The sequence below is a fragment of the Cololabis saira genome, chromosome 12, assembly GCF_033807715.1.
Source record: "Cololabis saira isolate AMF1-May2022 chromosome 12, fColSai1.1, whole genome shotgun sequence".
NCBI lineage: Eukaryota > Metazoa > Chordata > Actinopteri > Beloniformes > Belonidae > Cololabis > Cololabis saira.
In genome coordinates this window covers 9,675,640-9,700,150 of record NC_084598.1, presented here as the reverse complement: position 1 = coordinate 9,700,150, position 24,511 = coordinate 9,675,640, and the positions used below count along the sequence as shown (strand labels likewise).

General features: G+C 38.4%; 2 protein-coding genes across 3 annotated transcripts; one reads left to right on the top strand and one right to left on the bottom strand.

Moving 5' to 3' along the window:
* The first annotated feature begins 1,896 nt into the window (after positions 1-1,896).
* LOC133456808 (glutaminase kidney isoform, mitochondrial-like) lies at positions 1,897-18,281 on the top strand. 2 transcript variants are annotated; one of them, XM_061735400.1, is made up of 18 exons: positions 1,897-2,198; positions 4,117-4,204; positions 7,181-7,302; positions 8,876-9,005; positions 9,077-9,156; positions 9,290-9,453; positions 10,073-10,131; positions 11,400-11,432; positions 11,534-11,592; positions 11,686-11,752; positions 11,859-11,909; positions 12,352-12,528; positions 12,651-12,782; positions 12,871-12,963; positions 13,773-13,834; positions 16,804-16,880; positions 17,030-17,093; positions 17,201-18,281. In XM_061735400.1, the coding sequence occupies exons 1-18, from the start codon at positions 1,996-1,998 to the stop codon at positions 17,355-17,357; spliced, it is 1,818 nt and encodes a 605-aa protein (XP_061591384.1). In that variant the 5' UTR covers positions 1,897-1,995; the 3' UTR covers positions 17,358-18,281. The 2 variants fall into 2 exon arrangements, with proteins under 2 accessions (XP_061591384.1, XP_061591383.1); XM_061735399.1 differs by having other exon boundaries at positions 1,897-2,204.
* spryd4 (SPRY domain containing 4) lies at positions 18,279-21,217 on the bottom strand. Its single transcript, XM_061735401.1, has 2 exons — positions 21,035-21,217; positions 18,279-19,264 (listed from the first exon to the last, which is right to left on the bottom strand). Exons 1-2 carry the CDS (start codon positions 21,168-21,170, stop codon positions 18,723-18,725), a joined length of 678 nt encoding a protein of 225 aa, XP_061591385.1. The 5' UTR covers positions 21,171-21,217; the 3' UTR covers positions 18,279-18,722.
* Positions 21,218-24,511: the final 3,294 nt, after the last annotated feature.

Below are 24,511 nucleotides of genomic sequence, written 5' to 3'. Positions count from 1 at the left end.
ATACGGCAACGGAGATAATATCACGCCACCTTCTAGAGTCGGCTCAGGTGCGATACTGTACAGTCTGCAAGAAAGACTGCATGTGCAGGATGTGTGCTGTGAACCTAAGCATGATTCTTCATCTCCTAAAGCACAAGGGGTCCAAATAAGAACCCATGGTGGACCATGGTGGCCCAGACATGCAAAACACAACTACTAAACCAGAATCACAGCAACCTCACATGAAAACAAAAGATCGAAAAGAACACAATAAGAAAACAGACGTTTCAGACAACACAACTTTGTCTGTGTGTGTATGTGTGCATGTGTGTATGTGTGTGTGTGTGTGTGTGTTTGTAATTCCCAGTGATATTATGTTTTGCACTTCTGAAACATAGGGGGTGAGAGTTTATAAGTTTTACTTCTTCTCACTCCCTTTCGAATATGTACTTTGTTATGTCCCATGTTAAGACGATTGTCTTATTTCTTCCTTTTTTTTATATGATTCATATTCGAAATAAATATTAACATTCATTCATTCATTCACTTCTGAAACATAGAGTATAGAGAACAGTGATAAAGACTATTAGCAAACAATTCAAATGTTCAAGTATTTCTTTATGATTGAATATGTGTTGAAATATACCCTGCTGAGCATCAAGCAGATCAGCTGAGATCAAAGACAGAAAGCTTGGATTCAAATTTCTAAAAGTAAAAAAAAAAAAGAAAAAGAAACACAAGGACTTATGTTTGAAGCACCAGAGGGCAAGAACATAAATCAGTCAGACAGGAAGGATCTCAGACTCAAAACAAATCATCAAACAACACAGAAAGAGACTGACCTGAAGAGAGGGTCCTGGAGTCAGGGCGCCACCTAGAGGTCGATACAGGGAGATGTGAGTGAATCAGTGAGAGTAACTCACCATGGGGTGTCACCGTATCACAGTGGTAGAAATCACTGTCTGGAGGCAGTGGGACTGCATGCTTAAAACTCACTTTTCTCTAAGGAACACACACTTGACCTTGTCAGGAGTCCACGTCTAAGTTATTGAATACAATGTTGTCCTGCAGAAAAAGGCAGTTTCTGAAGTGATATTAGTTTATAGCACAGGGTAAGTTTCGTATTACAATTTTTTTTTTTTAGGATACATCATAGTAAACACAATTGACTATAATAATTATAATGCTTGGCTTTAAATCATGCAATATTAGAAGTCACTGTTGAATTTTGAGTTCCAACCAGATTTATCATTAAATGTTTGTTTATGGTTATAAAAAATAAATGAATACACCTTTCCCTTAGATATTATGTCAGTTTGTGTATTTATCACAATTTTCTTCAAGTTTTCAGTGCAAATCACTACAAATTAAAAAAGTTTCTTTCCAAAAGCCATTGACATCCTAAACAAGTATAAGATACAAGATGTACAGTTACTATACATTTTTAAGGACTTTATTATTATTATTTTGCATATCTGCACTTTTTACTAAGCCTACTTGTTGTTTTCACTTTTTTAATTGTTTTGCACTGTGACTGAGCACATGAGAAGCTTCGTTGTACAATGTATAATGACAATTCAAAATCAATTCGATTCAAATCCCTACAAATTAACTTTGTTAAATATTTTTGGAAGGGTGACAAAAGCAATGATAACAATTATGAAATGCTCAGCACTTTATAATAACACGCCAGAGCTTGCAGCTGAAGGGTGAAACTGATTTTCAACCTGATTAATGAACAGCTGTAGTTGAAATGTCTGCAGTCATACGGCCTGATCCCACCTGACAGGCTGCGTGAAACACCTTCAGTGCTGCTGCTTTCTGCACCACGTGTAGTGAGTTTCCCGGCGGCTCCGCCTCCTGCAGCAGCATGTGCTGGACTGGATCTGCAGGCAGCAGCTCCTATTAAAGCTCTGCTGGGCACAGAGTACAGGACACATCACTCTCTGACATCAACGACTGAACAGGGGGGAAACAAGTCCTTGCAATTAGTGAAATTAAGCCCTTCTCACCACAATGCACTGCTTGAAGGGTCTGAGGACAACCAACCCGGGAGTGTTGCAGCTGTTTAAACATGCAGTTGTCTCCGCCAGAGTTGGGGCTGACATGTCCAGGAGTCAGCAGCAAGCTGGTCCTGTCTGCAGGGGGTCAGCATCACCCCACTCCCACAGAGCCCTGCATCAGCACCTGGGTCCTCCTGGTGGGGAACAAAAGTCCAAGTCCAAGTAGGTCACAAAACCCGTCCCAACACTAACAATGTCAGTCCAAGACAACAGCCTCAACTCTTACGGACAGTTTGGGCGTTAAGCCTGATTTATGGTTCCGCGTTAAATCTTCGGCGTAGCCTACGGCGTAAGGTACGCGGGGACGCGCACCGTGCGCGTTAGTGTAACGCGGAACCATAAATCAGCCTTTACTTTGGGTCAAGCTACTTTATGTTTCAAGGAATAATCTGAAATTCAAATGTGCCGCTAGTTTATACGTCCATAAAGGTACACACGTTGCAAAGGAGACGCTAACTAACTTTAACTTGTTACATAAACTACAGTTAATAATTGGAAGCTCGCTTAATAATTAATTAAAGTAAATTTAAAAAGTAAAAATAATACTCGTTTAAGGTTCAGTTAGCACTGTGACGTTCACGAATACCTGTTGGTTGCCTGGCATCAATGAAGGAAAAGTCAGGGATTTAAAGTCATACTTACAACGCTACTTTATCACTACGAGTTTTCCTTTGTTGAGTAAAAAAGTGAATATAAACACATTGTACTGCAATATGAGTAAACCATAGAATTACTGTTTTTAAGCCTCAGAAAATTCAAAAAAAAATCTCTCTTTGTTCAAGCCAATAGTTGAAATGGCTCTTACATTCAAATTAATCGATTACAGTAGACCTGTCAATCAGTGCTATATCCAATCAAAAGCCTATAAAGAAGTAGATATTTGATAACTAGCTTGTTGTTTTTAACAAGACTATAAAATGCAGAAGCATAGCATCAACTTGACAAAATGTTTCATGATATTTCCAAATTAGTTTGAAAACTATGTGAATAGTAAAAACAAGCAATCAAATGAAATCCAACTTTGAAGTGTTCAATGGTTTAACAAAAGAGTTATGTAATGTTGAAAAGAAAGATAAACCCACTGTAATGGAAAATCCACAGAGCAAGAAGTTAATCAGCAACAGGTCAGTGTCATAACTGTGTGTAAGACCATCCTCGAGACTAGAGACAAAGCTTTTTAGAAATAGAGATGTGATATTTTATAGGTAAAGTACAATGCTGATGCAAAAGTAAAGAGAATCTAATGTGGAATGCAAATTCCTGTTAAAAAGTTAAAAGACTGATAATCCAGAATAGAGACTCAGTTCACCCGTAAATTATCGATCAAGAGAAGAAAAAACTAAATGAAAACCACTGACCTCATATTTTTTGGGCCGAAGATGAGAGAGACAAATATATACATGAATATACATTTATATGAATTGTTTCTAATAACGAAATGAACCCTGTAAACATGCAGATAACAGCAGACAAAATACAGACATTTCAACCCTAATAAAGTTCACACATTTAGATTATGATGCGGTATTACCACAGACTATTTGTGCCAGCACTGTAAATACTTTTTCAATTATAGTAAAATTAACAGTAAAAATTACCTGCTGGAATTAACACTCACCAGCCTTTTTATTAGGTACAGCTGGTATAACTGATAAAGAACCTAATAAAGTAAATTCTTGAAATGGCATTGATTAACTCCATAAAAGGTATCACTGTACACTTTAATGTTTGTATTTGTGCCCATTTTAGCTCTTTCTATAAAAAAAACGTTTGTCATGTTCTTAAAATTGTCAATATAAAGATACAAATGACAAGATTAATAACAAATTAAGACAGTTGGAAATTCTTATGTATGCATAGCAAATAAGGTATATAGGAACTCTTGTTAAATTTTTTTTATTGCTTAGCGGTAATCCCTTCTCTTGAAACCCTAGTGCATGTGATAAATCTGGTCAACAGGTGGACATATGCCTTTATTTTCACTGCTGGCACTAATGTTGACATAAGCATTGTGACACTGTTTACACTCTGTGAACTGGAGCTTATTGGTTTTTCATTCTCTTTGTTTTGGCAGCAGTTCGCCGAAGTCCAGTGTGGTCGACTTACTTTTTTACACCATCACTGATGGCAAGGAAACAATCCCCCTCTCCCAGTTCATCACTGTGAGTTAACGGCACATTCACACTGTTTTCTACCACACCAAGGCGTTGCTTCACTTTCCATGACATATGTGAACAAACACATTCCCACAGCAACCTCGTGCTTCGCCTAAGGACCTCTGACTTTAGCTCAAACAGCTTCGCTGAGAGACATAGTGGCCTAAAACAGGCATCAGAAGAAATGCCAGGCCTGCGAGGTCTGCTTTAAAACATGTTGAGAAACTTCTCACGTAATAGGTCTACTAAATATAGCAGGTGTGACACTGCAGACTAAAATAGTTACCATCAGAGAGCAACATTTATGTTTGACATATAGGCTTAGCTGTGTTTGGACTTTATTTACTATAATGGCCTACATTTTTACAGCTTTTATGACTTAGAAAGATTATATACCTGTACATTTCATTTAGCCTGTAAGATCTGATGCAGCATATGAAAATGCACCCCATCTGTGTCTAGAGAGAGTGTGTGACCAACACGGACAGTGAGCTATGTAGGCCCTAAATAATTGAAAACAAAAAGGACTAACATCTGGTCACCTATGTATCTATGGCAACTCAGTTATCTTAAAATAAACAGGAATGCATTTAGAAAATGAGACATGTGTCAACACAGGCAGCAGCTTGTAACATCACAGCTGACTGGATGTGTTTGTGTGTGTGTGTGTTGGGGGGGTTGGGGGGGTTAGACCATTTCATTTTATTTTCATTTATTTTTATTTGTTATAGAGGTACAATGTACATTAATGAACATTTAAAAAAAATGTAAATGCACCCAATTGTAGCCAAAAGGCTAATTTCCATTGGCAGTCCCCCTGTCAGAAGGAACACAAGGCGTAGTAGTAAAAGCAAAAAAATGACAGTAAAAACAAAGACATGTCATAGATACAATATTCAGAAAGCAACATTACACATAACTCCTCCTCCCCTCCCGCACACACACTATCTGATCCACTAGCAGTGACACGCTCTCATCCCCCTCAGCAACACAGGAATGTATATACATCCCCCATCATGAGTGTGCTGGTCAGTATCTGAGCTGTATAATAACAACAATAGAAAAAAGTCCAGTCCAGCAGGTATGCTGTTAACTTACAATCATTCTAGAAAAGAAAAAAAAGAATAGTTGCATTTATCTTTTGTTTAAATCATTGAAATAAATTAACTTGATTAATTGAAAAAGTTATTCGGTAATGATAGAAAATACGAAGCGTGAAGAACATTTTAAAAACATGATATTTTATGAATTAACTATAAAACATTTGCAATAAATGAATATTCCAAATATTTTTTTTTATTTATAAAAGTGAAATCTAAGCTTGCATATGCATAATTCATATTATTTTTGTGGAGGCAAATAGCTCAATTAAAGAAGAAACGTGTTAGTGACACTCCAACTTTGACATTCCTGTCCTGCAGCCCGTATCAGACATGAAGAATCCAAGAAAAAATGTTCAAGCTTCTCTGGACGGCCTTGCACATGGTGTCTCTAAAATAGAAACATATGTTTTGTACGGTAGCTATCAATGTGACCTAAAGTATGAGAAGGATGGTGATCCTTTGCCCCTTGTAGTGATACTTTGAAATCTGGTGGGACACAAAGTGTATCCTCTTTCACTTGTGAGGATTTGTGTGGTAGGACATTAAAAAAATCTCCTGGTCCTTCCTTTGCCTTGCCTTAACTTAACTTAACCTTACCTTAAAAGTTGTGTAAAAACAGTCTCAGTTGAACAACACGGAAAATATTAAACTGTGCCATTATGTATTTAACAAAAAATAAACAAAAATTCAGAAACAGTTTGTGAAAAACATAGTACACCCTGTGATTTGATAGTTTGTTACCTTTAGCAGCGATAGTTACTGAACTTATGTGATGTGACGTTGTCAGTCTGTAAGACTGCCGTGGATGGATTTTTGTCCATTTTTCTTTTAAAATTTGGCTTTAAATAAAGGTCTAGGCATTGACTGGATCATCGCATCCTTTCTTTTTCATTCTTTTCTTTTTTGTAGTGTGGCCCAGTCCAGGCAAGCTTTAGTTGTTGTATAGTTGTTGTACTGATTGCCTCACATGGGATTCATGGGATTCAGGTATTCAGAGGAGTTCATGGTCAACTCATTGCAAGCTGCTCATGTCCTCTGGCTACAAACCAAGCCCAAACGAACATTCCTCCGTCACCATGCTTAGCAGGTGGCAGAAAGTTTTTGTGCTGTTATGCTGTGTTTGGGCTAATTGGTCCATATGACACTGTAAGGGAAATCTTATATTTGCTGATACTTCCTTTTTTAGAGGGCACACATTTTTCTTCTGTCATTCCTCCCAGACAAGCTATGCATTTTTGTTCCTAAAATGAAATGATGAACTTGAAATTGTTTGGAAATAGCTTTATACCCTATACAGGCTGGTGGATGCATGAATGATTGCAAATCTAGGTTCATTGCTGATGTCTTTCCTTCTTGGGATTGTTATAACTGACCTATTTATTATTAACCTTTATTTTACCAGGAAAATCCCTTGAGATTGAATCTCTTTTGCGAGGGAGACCTGGCCAAGAGGCTTAACTGGTGCAACAACAATAAAATCAGGTGGCTGACCTGAAAGCTTTAACCCAGAAAACTGTTGTTATTAGAGGTGTTCATACTTCCCATGGAAGCTGGAGGTGTGTACTTTTTCTCACAGTGTTTCTGATACCTTAGTTTTTTTGTTTAATAATGACACAGTGTAATGAGTTCATCTGAGGTTTAACTTATCCAGTTTTAGAACCAGCTGATGAATTGGTTTTTAGTTTCTTTTAAACGTCGTTATACCTTGACCCTTAGCATTTTAATGAGGGTATTCTTAGTTTTTGAAGTGACGTCTTCCATCTTCAGACATTTGAGGTTCTGCCAGGTGACGTCATGCGACTAAGACGCGAGCCATTTATGAACTTTTCTGTTCATTCCTTAAATTGTTCCCACATATCTTGTTTTCTTTCCTCATTAGGCATTAAAGAAAACAGGGTTGTTACTATCTGACCCTCGGCTGCAGGACTGCGTCCGTCAACTGCGACAATCCACGCTTGACTCTGTTGGAACCGTCATGATGGACAGGAAGCTCTTTAGAAGGTGAGAAAAGCTTTGTTTAAGACACATAGTTATATACGCAGTAATTCAAAGGCAGGCCATTTAAAAACACGAAAACGAGCATATTCTGCATGATTTTTGAATGAACATTTGGTCTGTGTGACTGCTGCATTAGTAATGTTTCAAACAGATATGTCAAAAAGAGTGGTAAAAAGGATAAAAGGTGTTATATCAACCCTTTTATAACCCTTTTATTGGAGAATATGTCATTACTTTTTTACTTTTGTAGCTTTTCAGAATTGTTTACTTCATTTGCAGTTAGCAAATACTTTAATTTGTACCATTTAAGTAACATTTGTTATTTAAGGGAGGGGAATATGACTATTAGAGTCCCGGAGACTGACAGGCACGGGTGTTTTATAGCTAACAGCTGCTTTGAAACAAAAACCCGTGCCTGGATTCCAGCCAAAGCAGTGGAGGACAGAGGAAGACAGAGGGGTCTGTGGCGCTGTTAATGAAAGGGCATCATTCTGGTTGAGCTCCAGATTGTAGCAATCACATTAGCAGGCTCAACAGATCTACAAGCACTGTGCTTCCTTCTGTCCAAATGGTGTAATTACTCAACTGACTACTGTAATGCACTCTGACTCATCTTCTGCTCTGAAACTGTGTAAGGTTGCACACTCTCACCTTGTTCTTGAGGGTTTTTTTCCTCAAAATTTTGAGGTGATGACCTCACTCACTCCCAAAGACCTCACCAGAGCTCACTTTGAATATGCAGCACAGAACAAGAGAGAGCTATTTTCTATTATTTTTAGGAAATGACCTGCATGAAAAATGCAAGCTCTCCCCACTCTCTTCTCCAAGTGTCTCAAAACCTGGCATCGCCTTGGATTAGTAAGGGCTCCCGGCCAGATCCTGTCCTACAGACCAGCTGTGAGAAAATGTGATACCGTGGCGTTGAGTGCATGCAGCATCGGTGCAAAATATAGCAAAGAAAACCTACGATCACTATCAGGATATACCGATAATATTTTTCACTAGCTTTTTTTCACCATATGCTGATCAGTTTGACTCTATTTTGATGTATTAATGTGGCAAAAGAACATAAAAAATGTAACATTTCATTTCAGTTTTAGTCATACAAGCATCTCTCAGGAACTCAATAAAACTAATCATCTCTGACATTTGTTTGTGCTCTAGCGATATTATATCTCTACATTATGACAATATTTATTCATCGGCTGCTGGTTTCACTGTTATCTTGAATGAATTGTGGTTATTTGGCTTTCAGTTTTCAAGGGTTCGTTTGATGAATAAATAGTAGTTGATAAATGGTAGTTTTAGTGATGTGTATTGTTCACAATAACCGAGGCCGTGTCTCTGGAGAGACATACAGCTATTACATTTTTCAATCTCATTGTGTTTGTTTTCAAAGTTTTTAATATCTGATTTTAAATAAATATTTATTTTCAAATAAAATGTACGAGCAGATGCCATTAGGAAAACGAAACAAAAAAAAAGTTGGGGATTTGGATGAAACCAACACATCATTAATGGCATTTGGACACCATTATTGGAGGAACACAGCGTTTTAACGTGCGTCCTCTCGTAGGTGTGTGGGCAACAACATCGTCTTGTTGACAAAGGCTTTCAAAAAACACTTCATCATCCCCGGCTTTGAAGACTTCACCCACCTGATCAAGAAGATCTATGCCAGCGCACATTCACAAGAGGGAGGACACGTAAGTAACACTGGTTCTGTGTTTGCGCGCTCTTTGAAGCACGCCCACATGCATTTCACATCTTTCCCCAGGTAGCTGATTACATTCCTCAACTGGCCAAGTTTAGCCCTGATCTCTGGGGTGTATCTTTGTGCACAATCGATGGCCAGAGGTAAGGGAGCAGTATCTTTCCGTCCTTTAAAGCTTCCACCATATATACATCATCTATACACTCTGACTCTTCTGTTTCATATTTGTTTTGCTTCCTTTCTGTGTCTAATCATTAACGTCCTTGTATCGCGCAGATTCTCAGTGGGCGACACCAAGATCCCCTTCTGCCTGCAGTCGTGTGTGAAGCCTCTGGAGTACGCCATCGCCGTGCACGAGCTCGGCAGCGACCATGTTCATCACCTTGTGGGCAAAGAGCCCAGTGGGTTCAAGTTCAATAAACTGCAACTCAGTGATGAAGGTGAGTGATTAATGTCATCAACTCCACTATTTGGTCCACGCAGGTGCAAATAGCACTGATACGGTTAAGTGTACAGGTGATCAGTCCTTGATGCTCACAAAAAAAAACCAAAACAACCCACTGTGTCTTGTCCAACCAGCTTTTTCTTCGTCTTAGTGGTTTGTTTTCTTTTTTTCCATATGGACCAGCTACTCAGCAGTCCCTCAAAAAGTCCATTCACTGCTGTCCAGCTCATAAAATAATGCATTTGTCTCCAACAGTCAAATCAAATAAAGTTGTAGAAGCTGCTAAACAGAGATAAGGAAGAATGAGACAGCATCATCTTTACTATACGATGGACTACATGTTTCAGAAAAGACTGGACAAACCTCTGAATTGCTGTTAGCACACTATTTGTCCTGATATAAGGTTTTAAGGGGTTAGGAACAAAGCAAGCATGGTTAATGTAAGAGCCTGTTGTGTGTTTTTACCTCACCTTTCTAGCTATATGCTATTTGTTTTATAAGCTGATAGTAAATGGAAGTTGCCTATTAAGACCAGTGTCCTCTCCTCTCAACCCTGTTATTGCCTGTGTGTTTTGGTGCAGGTCATTGACACCGTGCTGTTATTTCTTGTGCAGATAAACCCCACAACCCCATGGTGAACGCCGGAGCTATCGTCATCAGTTCTTTAATCAAGGTACAATCTGAAGACCCATCAGCACTCAATTCATATGATATCAGATATTTAGCAGAATATGTGAATATTTACATCTTAGAATTGACAAAAAGAAATATGACATAGTTGACGGACTGTAATGAATCAGAGTAAGACAGAGAGATTTATAGTTTATATAGGATGATGAGCTTGTTTCAGTTAAATGCTCAGTATAAAAACATATGTTACAATGCTATAAGATGTTTTTTTGTCAAATGATATTAATTGCAGTTTTAAAACCTAAACAAATAGGACGATACTAAAGCTGCATAAAAAGCAACGCTATTTTTATCAAAAGTTGGGGATTTTTTCCCCGTTGGGGATTTTATCTCATTTTTATGACCTGTTATGATGCAAGCTTGAGGTTAAGGGTACAGTTCAACCTTAACTCTCATGTCAGCAACAGCTGTCAGCTGCTCCTGAACCACTGGGCACCCTGCACCCGTGACAGCTGGACTGTGGCAACACCGCATAACATACTGACAAACTTCAGATCTGTTAGCTTTGACTTTGAACTGAAACACGTGAGATTGTATTTTTTAAATGGTTGGGCTTCTGTGGAGCTCGTTTAGGAGTAGTTTGGCTCCTCTTATCAATTGGGGCTCAGGCTCAGCGGTGAGAGCGGGCCTCTGGGCTGGACAACAGGGGTGTGTGTGTGTGTGTGGGATTTTGGCCAATAGCAGCTTCCATAACAGAGGGTGTGTTTGCAGCCCCTATTCTGCATGTGCGTGGAGAGATTTGCTCAAATATTATATTTGCATATGGCCCACATAGGTCATGTTACATAATGTTGCTGAACCTCTGCAGTATTAGTGCCTTGGTGGGCTTTTTGTGTTGAAATCATATTAATTTGTCACATCAGAGAAAGCACAAACCATAAAAACGTTTTATAGCATAAAACCAAAAGGTTTTGTGCACTCTTATGTCTTCCCTTCAGCTCACATAGATAGCTTATGTTATCTTCAACCTTTCTAGGAGTAATTAAATATGAATGAGCTACTTGGTAATGATCTATTACTAGTATGTGAAATTCAAGTACTGCCATAAACAGCTCCAGACCACACGGAGCACATTGCCACATGGACTTGCACGTTCAGTCATAACATGCACGGGTCACACACCCACCCAAGTCTGAACTCCAGTGTCTTTTACTCAAAGTACTCAAATGCTGCCATCTGTAGGGATTGACTGACATGTCTTCCTCTAAAGCTGACGTCTTAAAATCAGTTTTCTTTGATCTTTTTCCACAGCCAAATTCAAATAAAGCTGAGAGGTTTGACTCTGTAAGTAAATCCTTTTCTTTTGCATTTTTTTTTTTATCCCTCTACTATTCTTACTGTTTAATTTGATCTTGCTGAACTGTCTCTAAACTTAATGCCACCAGGTGATGGAGTACTTAAAAAGAATGTCTGGTTCAGAGTATGTGGGATTCAGCAATGCAACGTAAGAACTTTGCACAATTTGATTAATTTCTGTTTGTGTTTTTGTTGTAGTTGTTTTTTTAGAAAATATAGGTTTTTATTCTTCTTCTTGCAGGTTCCAGTCAGAAAGGGAGACAGGTGATAGAAATTACGCAATTGGTTATTATCTAAAAGAGAAAAAGGTTTGGGTTTTTCTTTTTTTTTTACCTGGTGTTTTTGTCAGAGTTCATGTTTTTTAATTGCATTGATATCCTCAGTTTGTATTGACTCTGATGATAACTCTTACAGTGCTTTCCTGACAATGCAGATATGATTGCAGCCCTTGACTTCTACTTTCAGGTGAGGCCCAATAACATTTAAGCCACTCTATCATTTACTTGATTATCATTTGTTGTATCTAGATGAAAATGTTTCAGCAGAAATAGATTACCATGATGGTAAAAGATTTTTAACTCCAAAAAACTTGCAGAAAATGTGTTTTTTTTTTTTTTTTTTTTTTTTTACTTTTCTCCCAGTGATAACTTGTCTGATCTATTTTAACCTTGAGACTTTTTCATCTTGAATTTGACAGTTTCATAATGTGCACAAAATCTTTTTTTTCTTCTTCTTTTTCTTTCTTTCATTTTTTAAAACCTAATGGCAACAAGCTGCGAGAATATGAGGTGTTTAGGGAGGACCAGTACAGATGAAATAACCCGACCCTAAAGTACTTGAAATCTTCAGCACTAGTGTAAAATGTGTGAGTGAAGCTTTGAAACTCCTCTGTGCCTCTGGGATCCAGCTGTGCTCCATAGAGGTGACCTGTGAGTCAGGAAGCGTCATGGCTGCCACACTGGCCAATGGGGGCATTTGTCCAATCACGGGCGACCGCGTGCTGAGTGCTGAGGCCGTTCGCAACACCCTGAGTCTCATGCATTCCTGTGGCATGTATGACTTTTCTGGACAGTTTGCCTTCCATGTGAGTTTCTTTAATTTAATTAATCCATTTAATTGTATTACAATGGTTAACAAGAGAAAAATGCAACCCATGAGATGTTGCTGCCAGACTTATAATGTTTTTTATTGACTGTTTTTGTTTAGGTGGGGCTTCCAGCCAAATCTGGAGTTTCAGGTGCCGTACTGCTGGTGGTTCCCAACGTCATGGGCATGATGTGCTGGTCCCCACCACTAGACAGACTTGGAAACAGTGTGCGTGGCATTCACTTCTGTCAGGTATGCTGCTTCAAATGTCATATGTATGTCTTTTAAAACATTAAACTTCCTCTACATTGTTTAATATTTACATTGTTTTATCCACAAGGAGCTTGTGTCAAACTTCAACTTCCACAACTACGACAACCTGAGGCACTTCACTAAGAAACATGATCCCAGGAGTCGAACAGAAGACGACCCGGTGAGTTTAGTGCAACAAGCGTCATTATTTGGCAAGAAATACAACATCTCCATGTTGTCCCTTAAAATATCACTGACTGTATGATAGGGCTGGGCGATATGGACCAAAAGTCATATCTCGATATTTTCTAGCTGAATGGCGATACTCGATATATATCGATATTTTTTCTGTGCCATAATTGGGGTTTCCCCAAAGGATTATAGCATAGCATCTCTGTTAGCTTCATTTTTTTCTGAGGCAAACCCCTAAAAAAACAGTCAGTTTTAATACAATGCCTCGTGCCAAATGTCACACAGGTACCTTTATTAACAGAGGTCTGCACAATATCAAAATGTATAAAACCAATGAAATAAAAATAAACGGCCTGCATATATAGAATAAAAATGCTTCTTGAATAAAATAAAACAAATATCCCTTTCCTGCATAACAATTACATTAAAATACACTGTGCAATTAATACAATGTAGACAGTAACAGGTAGACTTTTCCACTGAGGTTGACAGTTGTGCAAATAACAAAACATTTGTGCAAATCTCAAATAAAACATTCAAGTCAATTTGTCACAAAATAAGCTATATCAAAATCATAAAAAAAAAAAAAATCTCGATATAAACGATATTGTCTCGTGCCGTATCGCGTTTGAAAATATATGGATATATATTAAAATCTCGATATATCGCCCAGCCCTACTGTATGACCTTAAATGGATTTCTGTAATGAAGTGAGATTGACTCCTATTTAGTCAGCCTTGTATGAAGCAGTGTTATGAAACAGTTAATTGTGTTAATACTTTCCTTCTGCTCCGCTAGAACAAGTCAGTGGTAAACCTCTTGTTTGCTGCATACAGCGGTGACATCACTGCTCTGAGGAGGTACGTTCAAACAACACCAACACTTTGCATTTCTCACCAAGACAGGGATCTAGTCACAGGACAGAAACTTGAATGAACAGTTTGAAATTTTTGTAAAAAGGTCAATAAAAAGATTACTGCTTTAATGTGATATTAGATTTTAAAAAATAGTAAAAATCTCTAACATCTGGTTATTTAGCTTTGATTATTGCATACATTTGCCATGGCATTGTTTTTAAAAGCATATTCAATGCCACATTATTTATTTCCATCTGGAATTTTACATAGATTTTTCTTGTATTGATGACGGGAGAGTCGGACCCATGTGTGCAGCCCTCTCCAACACGTCCCAAAGATCCTCAGTAGGGTTAAGATCTAGACACTGTGGTCATTTTTCCATGTGTGAGAGGGATGTTCCCTTCTCCCTGAAGCACTTTGACAATGTGAGCCCGATGTAACCTGGCACTGTCATCTCATGTCTTTTCCATCAGGGATGAAATTATGATGGAAAAACACAGCTCGTTCGCAGTATTCAGGTAGCTGCATTGCTGAAGCTGGTGAACTGAGGCAAACCCAGGTCGTCATCGTGTTGGCATAGTGTGCGCTAGGAATGTCAGTTGCATCACTTTATCTGTCACTCTTCTCACCCTTATGCACCGATCACTCTGGATCAGCGTGAATCTGGAATTATCAGAGCACACAACCTTTTCCCATTGCGCATAAAGAGTCTCCTCTTTATGCTGCCATGGAAATGGAAACCTCTCTTTTTTCCCTCTGATTAGCTTCCTTGACAAGTTGTTTTATTACTGCACAACTGTTTAAGTCCAGTACAGTGATTCCTCCTCAAAATCTCCATGTTGAAATGCTCTGTTCTTCACTTTCCATCTTTCCAGGTTTTAATAATATCTTTATTATTAATTTAATTATTTATAATAATTTATAATAATATTAATATTATTATTAATATTTGCACGGTTTTAGCAGTATCTGGAATGTTTGTTTCTTTTAGTTTTCATGTAGTCTTGTGACATTACCCTTCTGAAACGGTGACATTTTTTCTTCGTGACAACCCGGTTGTTTAAGCAGCTGCACATGGCATTGTTCAAATAAGCTGTTGCAAATTGAAACATGTTGATCACTGCAGTACTTGACCAATAAGAAGCTTTTTGTTTATTTATAAGATCCTGATGGTGGATTTTTTTCCTGTCCACGCAGTGTGTCTGTGTGCGAAATGATGCTACAGGCAGTAGCAGTAGTAGCATTACTTAAGACCAGCAAAGAATTAATGATGCCTAGACCGTTTGTCATGCACATGCAGTGGGGGAAATAATCTGATCCCCTGCTGAATTTGTAAGTGTGCTAGCTTACAAAGAAATTAACTCTCCCTATGTTGTATGCTGGATAGTGACTATGGTAATAGAAGCATTCAAAAATGCATTAAAATATATATAAATATATATGTATTTAAATATGAAAAGGAAAAAAATGTGCATGTTACTGAGTGAAATAAGTATTTGACCCCTAAACAAAACATAAGTTAGTACTTGGTGGAGAAACCCTTGCTGGCGTGTAGTTGGTCACCAGGTTTGCACAGAGCTCAGGGGGATTCTGGCCCACCTCCCTTTAAAGAAGCTGTCTGAAGCCTTCAAGTTTATTGGCTCTAACCTTCAGCTCCCGGCGCAGGTTTTCTCCTGGGTTAAGGTCTGGAGACTGATGAGGCGACTCCATGACCTAAATATGCTTCTTCTTGAGCCACTTTTTTGTTTCCCTGGTGGTATTTTTTTAGGTCACTATCATGCAGAAAGACCAATCCAGAGATTAGGAAGTTTACATCCAAGATTTGAGAGAACATGGCTACGTTCATTGCGGTGAAGTGGCCTTGCACCTTTTGCAGAAAATCAGCCCTAATAATGTTTCCACCTCCATGCTCGAATTTGTTTGGTGTTCTTTGGGCCATACAGATTTTTTTCATTCTCCGAACACAGTGGGATGAGTTTATGCCAAATAGTGCAACTTTAGTTTCATCAGACCACAGCACTTTTTCGCAGGCCCTTTGTCGTGATCACCCTCACTCCATGGAGCACCAGCTTGCATGGAGCTCCAGACCAAGGGGAGCTGATGATCAATTTGTGTGTCTTCCATTCTTGAATAATGGCATCAATAGTTGCCACCGTCTCAACAAGGCTTTTGCTGATGGTTTTGTAACCCATCCCAGCCTCATGCAATCTTCCCTGACATCTTTTGACAGCTCTTTGGTCTTGCCCACGCTGGTTTAGAGACTGGAAAGTAAGAATTTGATTCCCAACACAAGTGTGCTTTATAAACATGTCGATTTGGGATTAGAAGTATTGGTAATTTGTTGATTGTGTACAACTGTATACCACACGGGCACCAGCTAGTCTGTGGGCCCCAGAGCTCTGGTTGAGTTGTTAAGGTTTAAATACTTATTTCACTCAATAAAATGCACAACATTTTGAAACTTTTATATTGTTTTTTAATGCAGTTTTGACTGACATTATGTCTATTACCACTGTCACTAGAAACCATAGAAATTAGAGATTGTTAATTTACTTGTAAGCGAGCAACCATCCAAATTCAGCAGAGGATGAAATAATTTTTTCCCGCACTTGGTAAAAAAAAAGTTTTTTTTATATAATCTGTAACTTTTAGTTGTCACATTTCAATAAACGAGTCGAAATTAATATCGTGAAGCAATGTCGACAATCAGAGCCGTTCCTAGCTGCATATTGCTATTTCAAGGCTTTCTGCAGAGCAGTTAACCATCTTCTGGCTTTAATAGACCGTCATGAGATTGCATTAGCGTTTTAGTCATACTTTCTGCAAGAAAGCCAATTATTTACTTATTGGCTGATTTTCAAAACAGGTTTACTCATCCAAAACAGTTCAGCCCTACACAATACACACTCTGAAAATGTGGCCGTCTTTCATTCTCTTCAGTCACATAAATATTTCTCTTTGCCCTCCCCCAGGTTTGCCCTTTCAGCGGTGAACATGGAGGAGAGGGACTATGACTCCCGCACGGCGCTCCACATTGCTGCTGCAGAAGGTGACACTTCTCGTTATTAGTTCATTTACTCTTCAGTAGTCTGGGCTTTGACATTCATAAAAGTCCCTGAAATACATCATTTCCATGACACTTTTATGGATTACTGTTGTTTGTGCTTGATGGGGGCTTTGCTCACTTTTTCCTCTCAGGCCACGAGGAAGCTGTATTATTCCTGATCGAAATTTGCAAAGTAAATCCCAACATGAAAGACAGGTATGAATTCATATATGAAGTCACTCATCTGATATACTAACTCAATTCACTAACTATAACAATCCATCCATCTCCATATCAAACTGTGCTACTGCCCCATTTATCAGATGGGGCAACACACCCATAGATGACGCCATGCAGTTTGGCCATGACGTTATTGTTTCAATCCTGCAAAAGTACCAGTGTGTGTACAATGACAGTGACTCACCGAACAACATAGAGGAGCAGAAGACCACACTGGACACCATGAAGAGCACTCTGTAAACGTGCAGGATCACGATGGTCTGTGAAGCAAATCTATTTTATTTTGTAAATGAGAGGCGTGAAAGGACCCAGGATGAGTGAGGAAACGGATGAATGTGTGAGCTTTTGTTTTGAATTTGGTGAAAGTGTTAGTATCTTCCTTTTAAACTGTTAAAATATATATATATATATATATATCTATATATATTTTGCAGGCTGAAGATTTTGGTCAGTCAGTTATTGTATAGTAATGTGTTGCATATGTAAAGATATATTTCAGACGCCATGATATGGCTTTTGTGTGTAAAGGCTGCTGAGATGTAAATATCTAATATACTATATTTGTAACATATTGAAAAGTTTAATGTTTGAGTTTATTATCCATCCATTTTCTGCTGCTTTGAGTTTGAGTTGAGTTTATTAGTAGCTCTTTAATCACAGAAAGTTGACAAATCCTGTGGAAAAAGATATTCTTCCCCGAGCTACTTTCTTAGTCCGTCGACCTCAAGAGGTGGTGATTTAGTTTACTTGGGTTGATAAAACTAGATGGACTGTTTGTGTCGTGCAGAAAGATGCGTGTTTAGACCACTTCCCTGTTATGGGCTTTATAGGAAACATGACAGGACTGGTCTTGCATATGCTTGTGAGCATGTCCCCTCTAGTGTTCAGGTTTCTGAACGTTTTCAATCATTGCACTTTTAACTCTGTCACCATCTGCTACCATTTTTTTACCCACACACGTGCTTTTAAAACCTGTAGAAACCCAGTATAAGACCTTAACCAGGCTTTGAAACCCGAGTGCCTTCATGTAAACTAAATTGTAATATAATAAATGTAATATTCTAAGCTTTCATGATCTCGAATGACTGTATTGAGTTTTCTTTCATTAAAGCGATGGATCATTCCTCCGAAAGAATCATTACGCTGTAAATAAAAGAAATGTAAAAGCAATGTCAGTCACATTATTTTATTAAGAATGAACGAGGCTGAAAGGTTGTATGTTTTCATGTTATGTGATGGTGACAAATGCCACGACATTCAATGGTTTTTTGTTTTTTTTTTAAAGAAAAAAGAGAAAGGCAGCTGATGTTTGTCTCGAAAACTAATCACATCATTTTCACCTCAAAGAGTGAAGTAATACAAGGTGAACACTCAGACTGCTTTGATACAAATGCCTGAGGCTCGACGACATACACAAGGAGTGAATTTAAATAGTTAAGATGTGATGATTAACTGGACCACAGACAATAACCATCACCTTGAGTTAAGGTTTAAATGACTCCCAGGGAACATATTGCTTTGAGTTCTGCACAGTTACTTAAGATGCTGTTTTAGTTGAGTGTTTCCAAAGAACCGAACCCAGCCCATCGCCTCATCGATTCGGATTCACTTCAGGCCTTCGGGCTCCTCCAACCCAGAGTGTGTGAGCAGCTCCCCGTCCCAGAGTCCAAACGCAGGACAGAGAGGAGCCTTGAATTGAGCCTTGACAGCATGAGCGATCTGACGCTTCTCGATGTCCACCAAGCTCAAGAGGCCTGCGTCGTAGTCGAGGAGGAGCCCTACGCGCTCCGGCCTCCCCACCAGCGTTACAGGAACCATCTTATTGTTGGTCATGGCAAACCACTTCCGCTGAGCGTAGCCGAACACCCAGGAAGTGTTGCAGGTGCCCACGCAGTCGTGTCTGGACATCTGCGCGTCCGCGACGCCCAGACGGAACTCTTGAGACTTTTTGACGGTCACCTCCCAGTAGTGGCGTCCGCCGCTGATCCTCTCATCGCCCAGCACAACGGCCCAGTCTCGAAAACGCTCTGGATTGTTTTGGACGTGGGACGGGTCCAGGCCCAGCATGCGGTAGATGATCCCGGTGTTCTTCTTGAAGAGATCCAGGCTGCTGTGGGCGGTGCGCTCATCAAGTTTGAACTGCAGATCTAGAGCCAAAAACAAAAGCAATTACTCTAATGTTGACTGTTAGTTTGACATTGAATGAATGAATTAATTTATTTCAAACATGTATATAAAAAATACAAATAAACAGTAACATCTTCATATGCACATAGGTTCAAAAAAGGAGTAGGAAGAAGTATACACTTTTTCCTAGTTCCTACCCCTTTATAACTCTATGAATTTACATTATTGCTATTATTATATCTACACAATATCCATATAAATATAGTCTATATAAATACTACGTAAACATGCCTATTACTACATAATTATCCATATAAGTATATAGAAAATATAAATATTACATAAATATATCAATATATAGAAAATACAAATATTACATAAATATACACTATATAAACTACATAAATATCCCTATAAATATATATATGCTACATACATTAAAATATATAACATATACTACATACATAAACATATATAACATATACTACATAATTATAACTATCCTTCTCAACATATAATATATACTACATAAATATCCACATAAATATCTTAAGCAAGTATAATATATATAGTTTGACATATAATAATGTCTTTATCGGCATTTTGTGTTCTGTTGTCTTCACTGACTCCTACAAGGCCCTGATGGAAACGAGTAATTACTAATCCGTCTTCTACGTTAAGTTTACGCATTATCGCACGTCAACACATCTTTTGTGTAAAATGAATTCAGGGGGAGGGAAGATACAGACAGATAAGAACTCCGATAGGAGCATTCGCTGTCAAATCTGTGGGTTGTAATAATTATTCAGAAAGCAAAACACTTCAGTTTCAACAGATTTATTCCAGCAAGGTTCAAAGTGACTGATGAAAAGACAAGGACAGGCTCAGACAAGGACAAAAACTCAGGTAAAAACTTTACTTTTAATGTGTCCTGTGCATTACAGAAATTAAAGATGCTGATAAAGATATTGGTATGTTAAGATAAATTGATCTTAGTAACATAACTATATCCTAGAGAAATTCATAAATACTATTCAATTCAAATTTATTTGTATAGCGTCCAATACAACAAAAGTTGTCTCTAAGATCTTTCCAGAGACCGAGAACATGACCCCCCTGAGCTATTATTACATAAACAGTGGCAAGAAAAACTCCCTCTTAGGAGGGAACAAAACCTTGAGCAGGACCTGGATCATAAGGAGGGACCCTCCTGCCAAAGGCCAGACTGGGGTGGTCGGGGACGAATACTATCTGTAAACATTTTTTGTGCAAACTTAATATAATAAGCTGTCAATATTTGAGTTCAAACACAGATTCTAGTTGAGTTGTAACCAACTGCTTTCAATTGAGGACAATATAGTTAAAAGTACGGTATGTACTTTACAGTTTAAGTCTACTTACTAATATGCCAAAAGGAAGTAAATGGGCAGTTTTCAGCAGAGTAGTACTTTGAACTTTGCTATGCCAGATGTACAATACAACTACATAAAAAGTCATTGACCTTAACTAATATTTAAAAAATAAAGTATTTTGCTAATACATTTTAGAACTTCAATAAAGCTGTACATCCAGGACATTACTCTACTTATGTAATCAATTCCTACATACAGTTTTTCACAGTATTGACACACTAAATAGTGATTCACATAAACCTTGCAAGTGAACCGTAGAGCCAAAACAATAACAGTCATCAGTCATCAGCTGTCAGCTCAGCCTCAGCTGCTCATGCTCTGACCTCTGATGTTCAGCATAATAACACATGTCTGTGTTTCTGAGGCTCATGAACTCACTGCTGGCCGGTGTCGTGGATATGAAGCGTGTCCGGGCCGGCAGCCCGGCAGCAGCAGCCTGGTGTGGGACTGACAGCGAGGACGCAGTCCGCCCGACCGAGCGGCACAGCCGCGCTAAGCCCACGGTTACCACCATGTTTTCCTCTAGTTTCTCATCACGTGTTGTCCTCTCCTCTCCTCTGCTTCTGCTTCTGCTGGGTAAAGGCCGTCGTTGGGCATCCTGTCGCCCCCTGCAGGTCTGGAGAGGAACAGCAACACACGGCTGACCGCAGCGCTTCAGCACCACGGACAGCGGCCAGTCCGTCCGCTTGTCTCAATATGGGGATTTGCTAAACTTATAAGTATAAAAAAAAACTGTGAATGCAAAAACATGCACACATTGTAGAAAAAATAAATACAAAATCGAATAAATCACAAATTTACCTCATATATCAAGAAAAATTGGTGTTCAAGTGTACAAGTGTACATTATTTGTACACAGTATACATATGAATGTTGCAACAAACAATTACTTTTAATACTTAATATTGATCAATGAGTAGTTTGTCATTTGAGATAAGAACTGCTCCTGGGCACCAGAGCAAGTCATTTAATATCCCTGTTGATCTCTGTGAGATAGTTGATGCATCTTTCAGCATGTGTGATAAATATTTTGTGATATTAGCGAAGCTTAATCTGGCCTTGTGGCACAGCTTGATCAATTTTTCATGCCAATCTCCAACTGTGTACTAAATGCCATTGCTTATTCATGGATCCAATCTAAATTCAGCACATTTATTTTATTTTTTCCGGTACTGCTGGTTTGTTATTGAGAAAAGTTGTTAAGACATCCTCAGTAACTTGAGGGTCTTACCCAGTTTCTGTTATTCAGGTTTGAGTTTATGAAGACAAGACAAAAATAATCCCTTATAACAAAATTTCTTGGCATACTCACCAATACATGATACAGTGGTACAATAATCCTCCAACTTATTAAAATGATAGACACCTAGACACAATATTAAACATGACTTTTAGTAAGGATATGCAAAAATATAAGATTTAAAACACTTTCTTCACTTTTTTCACCGTCACTGTCATTAATCATGAAATGTATTTATCTGTTTGTTTACTTATTACTCATTCCTTTGTATCCTTTTACATTTCAAAGGCACTTGAATCCATAGAAACCATCATTTTGCATATGCACTGTCCAAATCCAAAGCCTATAGAAGTCCAACGTCAGAGACATCAAGATAAAGTGTATACTGAAAAAACCTCCCAGCAAATTGCTTTACAATTAAATTCAATTCCATTTTATTTATATACCGTCTATTACAATACAACCTATTGGTGTTTTCCAGAGACCCAGAACATGACCCCCGAGCAATTATTACATAAACAATGGCAGATGAAAACTCCCCTAGTGGAAGAAATATTGAACAGGACCAAAGAAAATCTTTCCTTTGAGAGGGAAGAAACCTTGAGCAGGACCTGGATCATAGGGGGGGAACCTCCTGCTGAAGGCCAGCTGGGCAGAACAGGAAAAGAGAGATTAGAAAGAGAGAATGAAGAACAGAGAGAGGAGATGCACAGATATATTGTCAAAGGTAAAAAAAAAAAAAAACACAATTTAGTATTAGTATTAATTATCTTTGAGCATGAAAACTAAGAGTTGTATGTACATATTACTGATACATGGTTAGTTGGCGTAGGCGACTAAACAGATGTTGACAGTAGACACTGAGGTGGTCAGACACACATCTAGGACTCATTCCTTTGGAGTGCACCTAAAAGATTCATACATCGTTTTATATACATGCTTCTTCATCATGGTTGGGGGTCTTGAGCCAATCTCAAGTGTCACTGGTAGAGAGGCAGGGTACCCCCCAGACGGACCACCAGTCCATCGCGTAGCCACACAAAGATAAATGAGACAATCAACCATCATCACAACTCACACCAATTAGCATAATTATGCATATTTTTTTCACTGTGGGAAGAAGGTGGAATACTATGAGAAAACCCACGCAAGCATGGGGGTTGTCTTTACACCACACCCACTACCATTTTGGCAAAATACTCTTAGTAGTGTACATCTTTTTTTCTTGTTTGCTGTCAAATTAAAAAAAGAAAAGAAAGAAAAAACCTTTGATCTTTGTATTTCAGGAAAAACTCATGCAATAACCTCACAATGTTGTCTTTTCAATTCCTGCCTTAAGTATGACTAGTAAAAAAAGACACCTCTTCTTGTGGTTATTCTGCACCTACATGTCAATAGTTCAAAATATAATGTTATCACAAAAGACTGATAAGGGTGGGGGAAAAACAAGAGACATTTAATCCGGTCTGAGGAACCTTGATTTCTAAGATGAATTCTATCATATCACCTGGATGTTACTATTGTTAAAGTCAAAGCTACAGGTGTGACTGTTTGGTATCTGTTTTATTCCAACAAAATGTTAAGACAGATTTTTAAAGTTTCTTTCTTTCTTTCTTTCTTTCTTTCTTTCTTTCTTTCTTTCTTTCTTTCTTTCTTTCTTTCTTTCTTTCTTTCTTTCTTTCTTTCTTTCTTTCTTTCTTTCTTTTGTTGGTTTTTGAACAAATCAACAAAATTACACTGGAACCATAACCTCATCCTTCTCACAGCGAAACGTAGACCTCAGCAAAGCTGATCAAACTAATCAGATGTGTCAGCAGTGCCCACCTTGTAAGAGACACAGATATGATGCATTCACAGAGCATGTTTAGGATTTTATAGGCAAGCTATTTGATAAACTAAAGCAAACTCAGGTTAGGTTAATTAAATTCAGATTAAATCTCAGCAAAAAAAAAAGGTTTATGTGAGGTATTGTCTATGCTTGAGTGGGCTTGATCTCCTTCTCACATCTTTCTGAGCTGTTCATAAAGTCGACACAATATTATTTTCTAAAAATTAGTTGCGGCACATATCACACATCACAACAGTGACATAGGCACTACAGCAATCCCCCATGCCATTAACTGTGAATGTCCTGCTTGAATGTCAAATAGCATATGTTTCTACATGTGAGGAAATACAACAACAAATAAAGCAACTTTTAGAAAAGATACTTAAAGTCTGTATCATTGTGAGAGGTGAGGAAACAAAAGCACAAACATGAGCGGGTTAACATGAAAATGGGGGAGAAATGCAGATCCAGTTGACACTTGTGCACCAGCTCTTTCGTACCATTTATTTATCACAAAAATATCTGTAACGGCTGCTTAAGTGGGCAGCATTGCATCTTATATACTTTAACAACTTATCTATACAAAATAAAAACTATGCCAAGGTAAAGGAACTAAACAGGCTTTATGTTAAACTGTTATATCCACTAATCCTCCGTGTCTCTCCGCGGGGAGGCTTGTGCATGAAGACATTACCAGCAGCAGATGCAGGTGACCAGCGCGTCAGTGCGCTCCCTCTCAGACCGACGCACAAGCTGCTCACGAATCACAGCAGCCACAGCAGTCCCA